The 13,692-nt window shown below is 44.1% G+C and overlaps 1 protein-coding gene across 2 annotated transcripts; it reads left to right on the top strand.

Moving 5' to 3' along the window:
• Positions 1–5,603: 5,603 nt before the first annotated feature.
• fdft1 (farnesyl-diphosphate farnesyltransferase 1) lies at positions 5,604–12,709 on the top strand. Of its 2 annotated transcripts, XM_083688316.1 has the most exons (8): positions 5,604–5,830; positions 7,378–7,475; positions 8,518–8,701; positions 9,666–9,794; positions 10,023–10,214; positions 10,427–10,603; positions 10,916–11,068; positions 11,308–12,709. In XM_083688316.1, exons 1-8 carry the CDS (start codon positions 5,732–5,734, stop codon positions 11,533–11,535), a joined length of 1,260 nt encoding a protein of 419 aa, XP_083544442.1. In that variant the 5' UTR covers positions 5,604–5,731; the 3' UTR covers positions 11,536–12,709. The 2 variants fall into 2 exon arrangements, with proteins under 2 accessions (XP_083544442.1, XP_083544441.1); XM_083688315.1 differs by lacking the exon at positions 5,604–5,830 and having other exon boundaries at positions 7,084–7,475.
• The last annotated feature ends 983 nt before the right edge of the window (positions 12,710–13,692 follow it).

The raw sequence follows: 13,692 nt of genomic DNA, 5'->3' as shown, positions 1-13,692 counted from the left end.
GTTGTGACACCTTGTGTCAAGATGTCTCTCTTGTCCTCCGATTCTGAAATATTAAACATATGTTTGAAGGACATTTTTACATCAAGTTGTGATGAAGTGCCATTCAAAGGGAATTTCAAGTTCACTTTTTCCTGACCCAGCCATTTCTTGATAGCTGAGAAAATAATATCATCCAAAACTAGGTTATTTTCAGGCCTTTCCTGAATCCTGCTTTGATAGTTTTCATAGTTGTGACTACTAACGATGCATTGAATCTGGGCATAATTTATGTCTCTGAATAGATTTTCCTTAGTTCCTTTAAAGCCCCAGCATTTTCTGTAGCCGATGTTACTCCTGATTCCATATTGAGTGTACCATTCAGAAGTCTTCTGCACCAGATTCAGCATGCATGGTCCAATGTTTCTCGCCAAGCAGGGGCTGTTCAGGGTGAATATATAAACACACCAGTCTTCTGAAACATCCTCTGATTCAAGTAGTTCTTGAGTTTGTTTCACAATAACATCTTCACTGTGTTCTCCATTGTTGTAGTTGGGGTAACAGGGTCCATACATTACTATCTCCTCCGGTTTCTCTATGACCGCCCAAGAGTGTTGCTTATCCTCTGGCCTGCATTCCTCAGTGATGTCATCATGGAATCTCACAAACTTCTTGTTGACGGAATCTTGGAGAAGAACGTCATCGAGACCACGCCCAAGCTTGAGATGCTCTAGAACCCTGTTGACAGAGTTCTGTGGGTCAGTCCAGGGACGTATGCAGTCTGAAAATGTTCTCCCATTGGATGTCTTGTCCTTGGTTCCTCCATATGAACGAATGTCAGCCACTCTCAGTTCATGGTGCCAATTGGTTTGTCTGTAAAAGAAACAAAGAATCTTAGAGAGTATGTGAAAACTGATTGTCATTGAGATGGAAAATGTAATGGTCTAGACTAAATGAAATAATACATTTGTTCCCTATGCAAACCCAGATCTTGGTTTGTGAGGGGAAAAAAAAAAGCCTGATATGGATATATTTGAGTTTTGTTTTCACTACATCATCCTAGAAACCCCTGTTCTGTGTTAACAGAAATGTACTGTAGTATTTTCCAATACTGTGTACTGGAATGGTTGCAGAGACCTGAACATTTCATGAGCGGCTCTCTTCAGGTGATCTGCGGTGTGGGTAAACCGGTGATCCAGATCCTTGACAGGCACATTGTCCAGACTGACCTCCCTTTCCATCTTTTTAAAAGCTAATTCCTTCCCATCTCCATCTCCATCGAACAGGGACCGTTTGCGTTTCATTCTTAAAAGGGGAAGAAAACGTTATACAGTAAGGCTAATGTATTAGGGAGAGATTCTGATGTTCAGCGACTCTTCCCCCTGCTGCGGATAGGAATCCAGTCCCCACAAGGAGCATGAAAGGTAACCAAAGCAAGCTACTGTATTTACATACACAACGGCTAAGAAACAAGTTTAACAAGACTCTCAAACTGTATAACTGGCTGCCCCAGAAAAGAGAGTATCTATAACATAAATCATAAAGATACAAGTGATACATAGAGTATCAGTGGTACAGTTGACTACAGTTTAAAGACAATACAAATAAAAGGCTGCTCATTTCAATGGAAGCTCAAGGAGGACATCAAATACAAATACATCAGACCTTATGATGAGAACATCACTGTTTCAAAAACTATTTCTGAACAAATTAAAGTGAATGTTTGTGGTAAAGAGTTTACTCACATGTCATGTTCCATCTAGACGTTTTGCCCCAGGTGACACTGGAACCAATCAGAGTTTATTTCTGCTCTAGTTTTCCCCGGTGTCTCCGGTGATGGACTAGTATGCTCAATATCTCTTGTCCCACGACTATTGTTCAGCATGAGATGTCGCAAACATACATATGAGTGGTACGCAGGAGCGACAAGTCAACATATTATGCGATGAGCAATAAGCAGAAACATGCTGAGAAACGTTGACAATTAAACTGTCTGACGCACCACTGACTGTGGCTGTGGAATTGATTGCATGAGTGTTTGTTTTTTTATGCTCCTCCTTTTGGCAAACCACTGTGGATGCAAGTTCAAAATGCAAAGCAGTGATCTAAACTACTCCTTGTATCAGCCAATCAGTGTGTGTACATAATAACACTTATACAGTTAATGAAATGCAAACTGACATCGGTGATGCTTCCTTTATCTGGCAAGTTCATCATGGGCCATAAATTTGAACTCAGTGACAGTCTGTGTTCTCCTTGAATATCACCATTATAGAAGACTATGTCATACACTCTTCCACCCTTGATCATATTGTCATATTGCTCACTGCTCACGGCTTAATAAATGAGGTATAGATATGAGATATACACTCAACGAACACTTTATTAGGAACACCTGTACACCTTCTCATGGTGGAGATGGTGGAATGGTGTGGGGAATGTTTCCTTGGCACACTTTGGGCCCGTTAATACCAATCAATCATTGCTTGAATGCCACAGCCTATTTGAGTATTGTTGCTGCCCATGTGGGTCCCTTCATGGCCACAATTTACCCATCTTCTAATGGCTACTTCCAGCATGATAATGCACCATGTCACAAAGCAAAAGTTGTCTCAAACTGGTTTCACAAACATGACAATGAGTTCAGTGTTCTTCAGTGGCCTTCCCAGTCACAGGATCTGAATCCAATAGAACACCTTTGGGATGTGGTAGAACGGGAGATTCACAGCTGGAAAATGCACCTGAAAAATCTGGATCAAAGGAATGTTTCCAACATCTTGTGGAATCAATGCCACAAAGAATTGAGGCTGTTTTGAGAGCAAAGGGAGGCCCTACCCAGTATTAATATAGTGTTCCTAATAAAGTGATCAGTGAGTGTAGTCCTTTGTAATTCAGTAGCTGTCAAAGCTTCAATGTTGGTGGTTGGTTGCCTCTGGTTATAATTCATTTTACCTTTCAGAGTTATCACTCTGTTGATCTCCTGTGAGGTTTTGTTCCTCTGTTCTAAATACACTAGATACCACATTGGACCACATTCTACACTAGATACACTGCTGCCAATTCAGGGAGGCCTGTACAGACAGTGTCCCAGTCAATTAATGTTGTTTCTCACCCCTAAATATTTAATATCATTGACAACTGTTGCTATCAAACATGAGTTATCTGATGGCCATGTCGACAAACATGTTGGGCAGGCTTTGAGTGTCACAACTTGTGGAAGTTGGCAACGATGAAGCAACTCTATCCATATATGGATTTGATTGTTAGGTTCCTGTTATTGTAATTTTCATTCCGCCTATTGTTGAATGGCAACAGTCCTGAAATGTTCAGATGTTGAATGCCAATGACAGGATGCCACTGAATGGAATGGAGTTTTCCTCCATGCAGGCGACATTAGCTCGCTTCACGACAGTCTCACTGCTGCTCTCCCCTCCCATTCTGCCAAGGTCACCTTTCCCATTAGAATCCAACATTCTGGTGACTGATCAGTATCTTATCGTTTGTTTACCATTGTTTATTTAGAATGAAGACCCACAAGCCATTTTTTGTTTTTTTTTGTTTATATGTTTTTAGGGCATTTCTGCTTTATTGGGATAGAGACAGTAGAGATTGTGCTACGCCACTAAGCGCCCCCCCCTGAAATATAGTTGTAGCCTACTGGAACAGAGTCCATGCTGTGTTAATAGGCAAACAGTGCCACCCAGTGGTGGGTGGACGCAGAGAAAAGGTGCCGGTTTAGTAAGAAACAATTGCCCTGGGTCCTCGGTCAGAAGCCTAGTGACACAGCAGGAGACAGATGGACAGAACACATGTTTATTGCCACTCACAGGGACATATACACACACACACACACATGGGCAGGTTAGGTCAAGATGACAAATGACATGCTCAGTGCCCAGCCAACTGCTAAACAACATGGGGAGCCCTCCCCCCACTCTTGGGCATGCTCCTTAAAAGCAGGCAAAGTACCCGGAGTGAGAGAGGGGCCTATACAGCGGTCAGCCAGTGGAGGCTGGTGGAGGAAGAAATCGGAGGACGGGCTTATTGTAATGAACGGAACCAGGAATGGTATCAAACATGTTCATCTGTTCCATGCATTACAATGAACCCGTCCTCCGATTTCTACCTCCACCAGCCTCCACTGCGGTCAACAGACCTGACACCATTGCATATGACACAAACTTTCATACAATTACGCCTGACACATTTTTGTGCAGGCAGAGATTCCATAGGCCAGGCCCCGCCCCCTGTGTATTGGGGCCACCCATGACGCCTGCAGAGAGTAGAGTGTGAGAGAGTGAGAGAGGTACAGACTGAGAGAGGTAGAGGGTGAGAGAGTGAGAGAGGTAGAGACTGAGAGAGTGAGAGAGGTAGAGGGTGAGAGAGTGAGAGAGGTAGAGACTGAGAGAGGTAGAGGGTGAGAGAGTGAGAGAGGTAGAGGGTGAGAGAGTGAGAGGGTGAGAGAGGTAGAGTGAGAGAGTGAGAGAGGTAGAGAGTGAGAGAGTGAGAGAGGTAGAGTGAGAGGGTGAAAGAGTGAGAGGGTGAGAGAGAATCAGAATCAGAATTATTTTATTTGGCCAAGTATATTGGCACATACAGGAAATTGACTTAGTGAGGTTGGTTGCCGGGCAGGTTAGGTCAAGGTGACAAATGGCAGGTCAGGGGGCACTGAGCATGTGGCCAGCCAACTGGTAAACAACATGGGGAGCCCTCTCCCCACTCCTGGGCATGCTCCTTAAAAGCAGGAAAAGTACCCCGGAGTGAGAGAGGGGCCTATACAGCGGTCAGCCAGTGGAGGCTGGTGGAGGAAGAAAGGAAGAGAGTGAGAGAGGTAGAGGGTGAGAGAGTAAGAGAGGTAGAGGGTGAGAGAGTGAGAGGTTGAGAGAGTGAGATGCTCACGTCAGTTCTTGTTGAGTAAATCCTAGTCCTCTGGTGTGGTTCACTGATCTGAAGGCTGCTTAGCAGATTAGCACAGCTTAGCTTCAGTGCCCTGCCCCAGATCCAGGTTCAATAAGCTTTACCACACAGGTGTGAAAGTGACCACTGTGAGACCATGTTTTCTTCATGTCTCATTAGTAAATGAAGGCACATTGTTTTATTCCTTGAATAATAAGCAGGTTACAGCCCATTTGAAACTAACCTCTTCCCCAGGCAATTTTTTTCCTGGGAACAAGACTAATTCCAAAACTAATGTTGATATAAAATCTGTAAGACCTTATTATTTTGAATACAAGCTACTCAGGAATGCAATTAAATCTAGCAACATGAAACCTATAGTGTCCAGTTAATTTAGAAGTCATGGATAAGTTGTATATTACAAACATACTTAACAAAGGTTAAAGACTAGAGTTAAACATTTAAACTCTGGTGGATCTGGTGGAACAAGTTTCAATGTACAGTAGGCCTATGGGTTATACAACATTGGTTAGTAGCCTATTGGGACCGTCTCTCTCTCGCGTTGATAAACAAAGAGCGAATCAGATGCCTCGAATTCGTGAAACACAGACGGGGCGGGGCATCACACCAGCCGCCCTAGTCATCTACTGGTCGCTGAGCGCTGAGCCCATGACTCGCTGGCCATTCACAAGCCTCTGTCGATCTCACGAGTCGTGTCATTGAAGGGATTTTTGTTGGTCGAGGGGCCACCGTTCCGTATCTCAGCAACGCGAATGGATAGAATATTGGCAGGTTTGTAGCACACCTGGCCGGCGCGCACGTTTACAAGTAAGCATCCGTGCAGGGTACAGGAAGAACCATGGATATCGTCAAATCGTTAGGACACCCGGAGGAAATATTCAACCTGTTCAGGTTTAAAATGGGGGGCTGTCGCACTGTCATGCCTAAATTGGACTATGTGAGTATGCTCGAGACCGGCAGAACTTTTGCATCTTGGTGCATTTATGTTCGACTATTAGATCGTGGAATATAATAGCCTATGCTGTGCGATTGTGAGTCCCATCTGTACATCCAATATTTCACATTAGCCCTCTTATTTGCGTCTAAGCAGTCGTTACACATAAATTGTGTTTTTTATGACACATGCCTTTTAAGAGTGTTGTTGACTTACGTACGGAGAGGGATAACCAATTGACTGGGTGACTGGGATTTGCGTTATATAATGAGCTTTGAGAGCTCACTGCAGGAAAGAGATGCTGTGCGCATGTTTGGCAGGTAATCTCTTATATCCCACCGTTCAGACACCGATTTGACCTGGAATGATATACACTGAATTGTGTATTTATATGTACTCAAATACACAGCAGACCTAATGCGCTTAGCTGACTGAATCATATCGCAATACTTTCAAAAGGTTGTCGTGGTGATATGAAACAGTGCCCAACGATGGCAGGTGTCAATCATTGAAAAGTAGAGCTAGATATTAAAATACGGTGAAAATTACGAGCACAATGGGGTTGTTGGCATCACTGGCACGATGTTGTGCGTCTTGATTTGTGTACCAGTCGGCGATAGGCAACTTTCTGTCCTTACCACTGTCTACCACTAGAGAGCAGGAGAGCATCAGTGTCTGCAGCACATCTGAACAGGCTATCGTTCCCCCCCCCCCCAAATGAAACAATTCTCATGTCTTCTGCAAAACGTTATTTTGAGGAACTGTTGGGCGGCAACCCTGACCAAATTACGCAATTTAAAACATAATTAAAGACGAATTATTTGAACAGAAAAGTTACAGACTAGGCATGTTAAACATTGTATTTTTAATAGAAATTGATAATCGAGTTGCTGTATGTTCACATCATTAAAGATAATTCGCTGTGTGTTGTAAGTAAAATGTTATGGCGACACGGCTTGTAACGTGTGTGAATTGTGGGGTAGTGCTGGGTTTTTGCCAGTTTTTCTGCAGGTTAGGAAATATCAGTGTATGTTTTGGTTGTAATGTGGGAGGGACTCAGCTGTTAAACTGCGCGTAAAGCTGCGCAGATTTACAAATCATCGACGTACTAATATGGGCTTCTTACTATGGGTGTAATGGTACGAGATCAGTGAGAGAGCAGACCACGCACAGTTTAGACTCATTTCCGTGACCTCCCAAAGTTTTCACCTTTCTTGACAGTGACACTAGTCCTCTGCTGAACTGCGTACTCGAATAACTTTATCAGCTGTACGGCCATGAACAGAAAATACTTTTTCGTGTTGCACATGGAGAGCTGAGTAGTGGTTCACATGGCCGGAGCATGCTGCAAGTGTCCGGTCTCCTTCTCGGTGCTAAAGCGCTCTCTCTCCGTCACCCCGCGGAGCTCTGGACCCGCTTCACGGTCCCTCCTCTCCGCGTCAAGGCTCGGGGAGAGGGGCGTGCAGGAGGGATGTTGGGCCACTCGCTCCAGGGCTTTAAGGACGACTGGCTCTTACCGCCACCCCGTGTTTCTTTGTTTTTCTTGTCAGGAGTCCATGACTGACAGCCTGCGGACATGTTATCTGTACCTGAACCAGACCAGTCGCAGTTTCGCTGCTGTTATTCAAGCGTTAGACGGAGAGTTACGGTAAGTTAGTTTAACCTTTAGATCTTTCCTACCATGCCTCCAGGTAAAGGGGCGTGTCCCCAGCATGGAGAAGTAAACAAGAAACAGTAGTCACCAACAATACCTCTATAGGACTATAAAGACTTGAGAAATGTTTATTTTATTTTATTATAATTTTTTACCCAGAATTCACTTTACCCATTGTTGACATTATGAAAAACAAACTTGGTGTAGCTAAAGCCTCTTTTTCAATAAAGATAAACCCCTGGTGTAGCTAAGCTAGCTGTACTTACTTGGCAAGTGGACACGTTGAAGGCCAAGGGCTACTGTACCAAATAATGTGAACTGATTTGAACTGGTGATGGAATTCAATGTACACTGCTTGTATTACAACTTGTCCTATTCCCATGACACAGCGCTGTGTCTATTTTTAAGCCCACAGTTCAGTTTACAGAAGTGATACAGCTGTTTTAAAACAAACTAATTGCACTGTGTGTGTGTGTGTTTGTTTTGCTAAAAGGTTCGTGCAGCTCAGCTGTCATACACATTATCATGCTGTCACTTAAATAGGCCTGCAGAAGTAGCATAGGTCACACTTGGCTGAGACATGACAAAGTAATGAATCTTCATTCCATACATATTTTTTCAGGTGTGCAAATGTACTATTTCTGTGTCAAAGGAAATGGCAAAATTATTTAAAATGTTGTTCATAATCATCATCATCTTTCAGTGGATGCCAGCCCATTCGGATTCTACTTTCTTACTAAATTCTCAGAAATGTTTTGGTCAGTGGACATTCTCTTGCTAACTTATATTAACAATTTGGTACTTGCAGGCTCAGTAAAGTTCCTGGAGAAACTTAGCATCTTTCTTGCAAAGTTTCACCAGTGCTATGGTACTAAGTATAGTACCATCGTCGGAACCCAGAGGAAGGCAGCATGCTGCCGAAACCTTAAATAAATAATCAGCATCGGAGCAAGAGTGTGTGTGTGCTCTCTTTCCATCTTTTATGGTACGAAGTAGTCGTTACAGATCTTCCTCTCTTGCCCTTCTCCTTCTCCAGACATGCGGTGTGCATCTTCTACCTGGTCCTGCGGGCCCTGGACACGGTGGAGGACGACATGACCATCCCCCTGGAGAAGAAGGTTCCTATGCTCAACGACTTCCACACGTACCTGTACGAGGCAGAGTGGTGCTTCACTGAGAGCCAGGAGAAGGACAAGCAGGTCCTGGAGGACTTCCCCTCGGTCAGTTCACACCCCCCACTCGAATCCCCTGTCATAAGGGCTACGTAGCACTGTCGTAACAGTGACATAGTAGACGTCATAAACCGTTACTTGGGATAATAATGGTATTACCGATGACGTAAGCTGTTGCTGTCATAAGAATGACTTCAAATATGTCTTTAGCAGTCATGAACAACCATCTTGACATTGCTATGACACAAGCCGTAGCTTATAGGACAGCAACATGATAACAGTAGGCATACGGCTGTCATGACTGCAGAGTCACTATCAATCTTCCGCCGCAGATTGAAGACCCATCTCTTCAGGCTACATCTACACGGTCCCTCCTAAAGACCTCTTCACCCCCACTAGCCCCCTGTACAAGTTTCTCCATTTTCTTAATAATAAAAAAAAGTACATTTTCCTTCTTCTAGCATTGTGACTGCCAATGGCCTCTGGTCCGAGCATTTATTACTTTATCTTATGATGACTGATGGATAGATGATTCGCTTACTTAAACAAATGTATTTGTTGTAAGCCGCTTTGGATAAAGGCGTCTGCTAATTGCCATAAATGCAAATGAAAAATAAAGCTTGGCGGAGGGTTGGCTAAGTCGCTGTCGTGAGGGTCCTCTGTGCCGTGTGGTCCTCTGTGGCTCAGTTGGTAGAGCATGGCGCTAACAACGCTTTTAGGTTGTGGGTTTGATTCCTGCTGGGACCATATATACTGAAATGTATGCACTCACTGCAGTGTAAGTTGCTTTGGATAAAAGCGTCAGCTAAATGGCATATATTATTACTGCCTAATATATGCCATTTAGCTGACGCTTTTATCCAAAGAGACTTACATTGCAGTGAGTGCATACATTTCAGTATATATGGTCCCAGCAGGAATCAAACCCACAACCTATATAATGCCTATAATATATTATAGGGTGCACAATTTTCCATCTTCATGCCCCTCTCCGTTTCCTCTCCACCTGCAGATTTCCTTGGAGTTCAGAAACCTGGGCCAGGAGTACCGGGATGTCATCTCAGACATCTGCCACCGCATGGGGGTTGGAATGGCCGAGTTCCTGGAGAAGAAAGTGGGGTCCATGAAGGAATGGGACAAGGTGAATGTGACCTCAATGTGACCTCAACGTTAGGCAAGCATTACACAAGTCTTTCACAAATATGACCTCAGTGAAAGCTAATCAGGAGTAGCCCGGGGTTAACATATTGTTTACCAAACGTTAGCTAAACATGTTGAATGAATGTCAAAATGTTTGGGTGTTGGAACCAGTATGAACTTCTAATTAACGTTATACAAACGTTCCCCCCTTTTCTGTCTCGTGATACAGTACTGTCACTACGTGGCGGGGCTGGTGGGGGTGGGTCTGTCCCAACTCTTCTCTGCATCTCAGCTGGAGGACCCGGAGGTGGGGAGGGACACAGAGCTGGCCAACTCTATGGGCCTGTTCCTCCAGAAGACCAACATCATTAGAGACTATCTGGAGGACATGCAGCAGGGGAGAGCTTTCTGGCCACAAGAGGTGCACAATGTTACTTACAACACACAGCGAATTATCTTTAGTGATGTGAACATACAGCAAGTGTGTGTGTGTGTGTGTGTGTGTGTGTGTGTGCGCGCGCGCGCGTGTGTATTTGCGTGCATGGGCAACCGAGTTGAGATGGTGAACTCACTCCTCAAGTTAAAACACCTCTAATGTGAACGAAGCTAACGGTTTGCGTCCCCCCTCGGCAGGCGTGGAGTCAGTTTGCGTCTCGTCTGGAGGACCTGGGGGAGCCGGAGCAGCTGAACTCGGCCCTGTCCTGTCTCAACCTGCTGGTAACCGACGCCCTGCGTCACGTCCCAGACGTCATCACCTACCTGGCACGCCTCCGCAACCAGAGCGTCTTCAACTTCTGCGCAATCCCACAGGTACTGGCTGTCCTGCCAGTCGTAGTTCATTCTCACTGGTATTGTACTAGTGAGACTTTTGTATTGCGTTTGTATTGTATTTCTATGCCAGCTTCTCTATGGTTCCATTTTATGATGCATTACAGCACGTTCCCCGCAGGTTCCCCCAAAACAGCCACTGTTTACTTCTCTCTGAGGAACTTGTCTCTGTCCCATCACTATTGACTCTTTTCATTTTGACCCTGTAGTGAGTTCCTGTTACATTCCGTAAAGTAAAACTGCCAATTTAGGTTTGAACGTTATCCCTAAGTGTGTTGTGGCCCTTCTGTCCAGGTGATGGCGATAGCGACCCTCTCAGCCTGTTACAACAACCCTCGGGTGTTCCAGGGCGTGGTGAAGATCAGGAAGGGCCAGGCCGTCACACTCATGATGCAAGCTACCAACATGGGCGCCGTGCAAAGCATCATCTCCCAGTACAGTCAGGAGGTGTGTGTGCGCATGTGTGTTTGTGTGTGCATGTGTGTGTGTGCATGTGTGTGTTGGTGTGGACCAAAATTTAGAATCCTGCGCACAAAGATCCAAGTTTGTAATTTCCCTTCAATTCCTGTGTGTGTGTGTGTGTGTGTCTGTGTCTGTGTGTCTGTGTGCACATGTGTGTATTTTCTCTGACCCTCTTCTCTTTCTCTCTCTCTCTCTTTCTCTCTTTCTGTCTTTCTGTCCTCCAGATGTTATTAAGGGTCTCCCTCAAAGATCCTACCCGGGACAAAACCCTGCATATCCTGGGCCTGATCCAGGAGAAATCTCTCTCCCAAGCCACCCTCCCCTCCAGAACCCACCACCTCTCCCCCATGTACCTCTCAGCAGCCATGCTTCTCGCCGCCCTCAGCTGGCAGTACCTCAGTACTACAGCTGGACAACCTCCAGGCACCACCACTGATGTGCAGGGCCACTGAGTCCACCTGAGGCCCACTCACACTCACCCTGCCTGGGGTGCACAGACTGAGAGGTCCTGGTTCTTCCTCTCTCTGCAGGAAGCTCAGCCACCCATTTACCTGTCCTTTTAAACCCATTGATGATGGTCCGTAGAGGGCTAGACCATGGAGAGACAGGGGCGGGTGTAGCAGGGTTGTGTTGTTGTGGTTTGCAGTAGTCCATCTTGCTTTCTGTTACACTATTTTCCCAACACACACCTTACATCAAATACACACATGGTGGTCTGAAGTGCCACCTTTGGTATCCCAATATGTCGCTCTTCCTCATTTTTGTGTCTTTTGTTTTGTTTTGATTAACTGTTGTTGATTAACTGTTGTTTTAAAGGTTGGTTGCGCACAATCCTGGTTTTCATTTGTGACATTTTGGACCCATTTATTGAAAGGGAGACTTCTGTCCAGATATAATAGATTGCTATTTGAAAAGTAAAAAAGAAAGAAAATTGTTTTTATCTTTCGTTTGAAATGTGTTGTTGTTTTTTTAACTTGGGAGAGGATTGAGATTATAACCATGCAAATGGATCTCGCAATTCCGTAAACACCAGTCTAAAAAAAAGTTCTCAATGCTGTTCGGTCATGTGACCCATCTCACAACCCAACTGACACACACACACACACACATTCGGGAAAACAATCAACTACTGAACCACAGTGCATTTGTTGTATTCATGTATTTTATGTTGATGTCTTTTGTCATGGTTTCAATGTTTTTTTTCCGTCTGATGTCCAAGAGTCAATAGCCGTTGTAATCTCAACACATTTGTTCTGTTTCATGTGTGTCAGTCTCCATTAAAGAGCTACGTTGGCTGTAGTCTGATGTGGCTACGGTTACTGTAATCACATCCACTCATAGTATAACCACTTGGCGCGTCCCAATAGTCTAAAGCGGCTTTGTTTCCCTTGTCTCCTCTTCCTAACCCACGTACAGTCATTCAGAAAGACCCGATAGGTGGAAGCAATATGTCGCTTAGCTTAGCGGTTTGTTTTGGTCTTTCGGATGAGTGAAGATGCAAGAAAAGGGACGATGTAAGAAGGCCACTTCAGACTATTGAGATGTGTCCCGGTGTGAAACAGAGACGAGTTTGGGGGGGGGGGGGTCTGCAGCAAAGCTTCCCAGAGCTAGCAAGCTGCTAAGTGTCCTTAACACATAGCTTTGGTGAGTAGAAAGGCTAGCAAATGTAACTTTGTACTGAACCAAAAGAGACATAAATGAACATTGCTATGTAATGTGAGATTTTGATTTGTACATAATGGACAAATAATTAAAAAAAAAGTGAAAAAAATATGGATATTGCCTTTGGATGTTCTTTTTTTTGCCTTATCAGTGATCAATAAAGTTTATATGTACTGTTTTGGATATTGGGATATTGACTTTGCTGACAAAGACAATGGTTGATTGTTTTATAGGTTTCAGATTGTAAAGTTTATACAATTGTACAATTACTTGAGCCAAGCAAGCGCATGTCATGCCTCAATGTTCCAATGAAAATACAGCAAAACCTTTGAACATAAAAGATGCAACGTTTACCTTTTACCTTTTTTTTTTATAACTTTCAGGGCACTTGTCAACCTTTAGAAAGGGACATCACTGCAATCATGTGATATTTATGCCAAACCATAGACAAATAGCCCCATCATGTGACATCTATTCAGGTTCCTTGTAAAAAGGACAGGGTGCAGAGATTTAGAGTAATACTGAGTTAGGGTGAGTTTGAGAGAAGAACCCCCGGCAGAGTGACTGAGGATCCCTAACCACCACAACTAGACAGGTACAGAAGCGTTTGAGGTTTACCTCAGGTTTGTTTCTGTGTGTTTCTCCTCAGGTGCTGGTGTTTGTTTGTTGTGGTGTTGTTTTGTTGTTAGAGGTAGACATAAGCAGGTAGATAACCTGCAGGTATCATTGTATTTGCTTGGGGCTGTTGATGATGTGTTCCAGAAGAAAGACTCATCACGTTGAGGGTTTTGCACATTCAAATCAACTTCAACTCAAGCATTATCATCTCAACTCATGAATGTTTGCTTATGGTGTTGGAGATATGATACAGTGACAGTTTGTATCTGTATGGCACTGCAAAAAACTATTGTAAGAACTGTCAATTGTAAGAACTGTAAAATTAGCGG

The sequence above is a fragment of the Argentina silus genome (genome assembly GCF_951799395.1).
Source record: "Argentina silus genome assembly, chromosome: 17".
NCBI lineage: Eukaryota > Metazoa > Chordata > Actinopteri > Argentiniformes > Argentinidae > Argentina > Argentina silus.
This window is presented reverse-complemented; position numbering and strand designations above follow the sequence as displayed.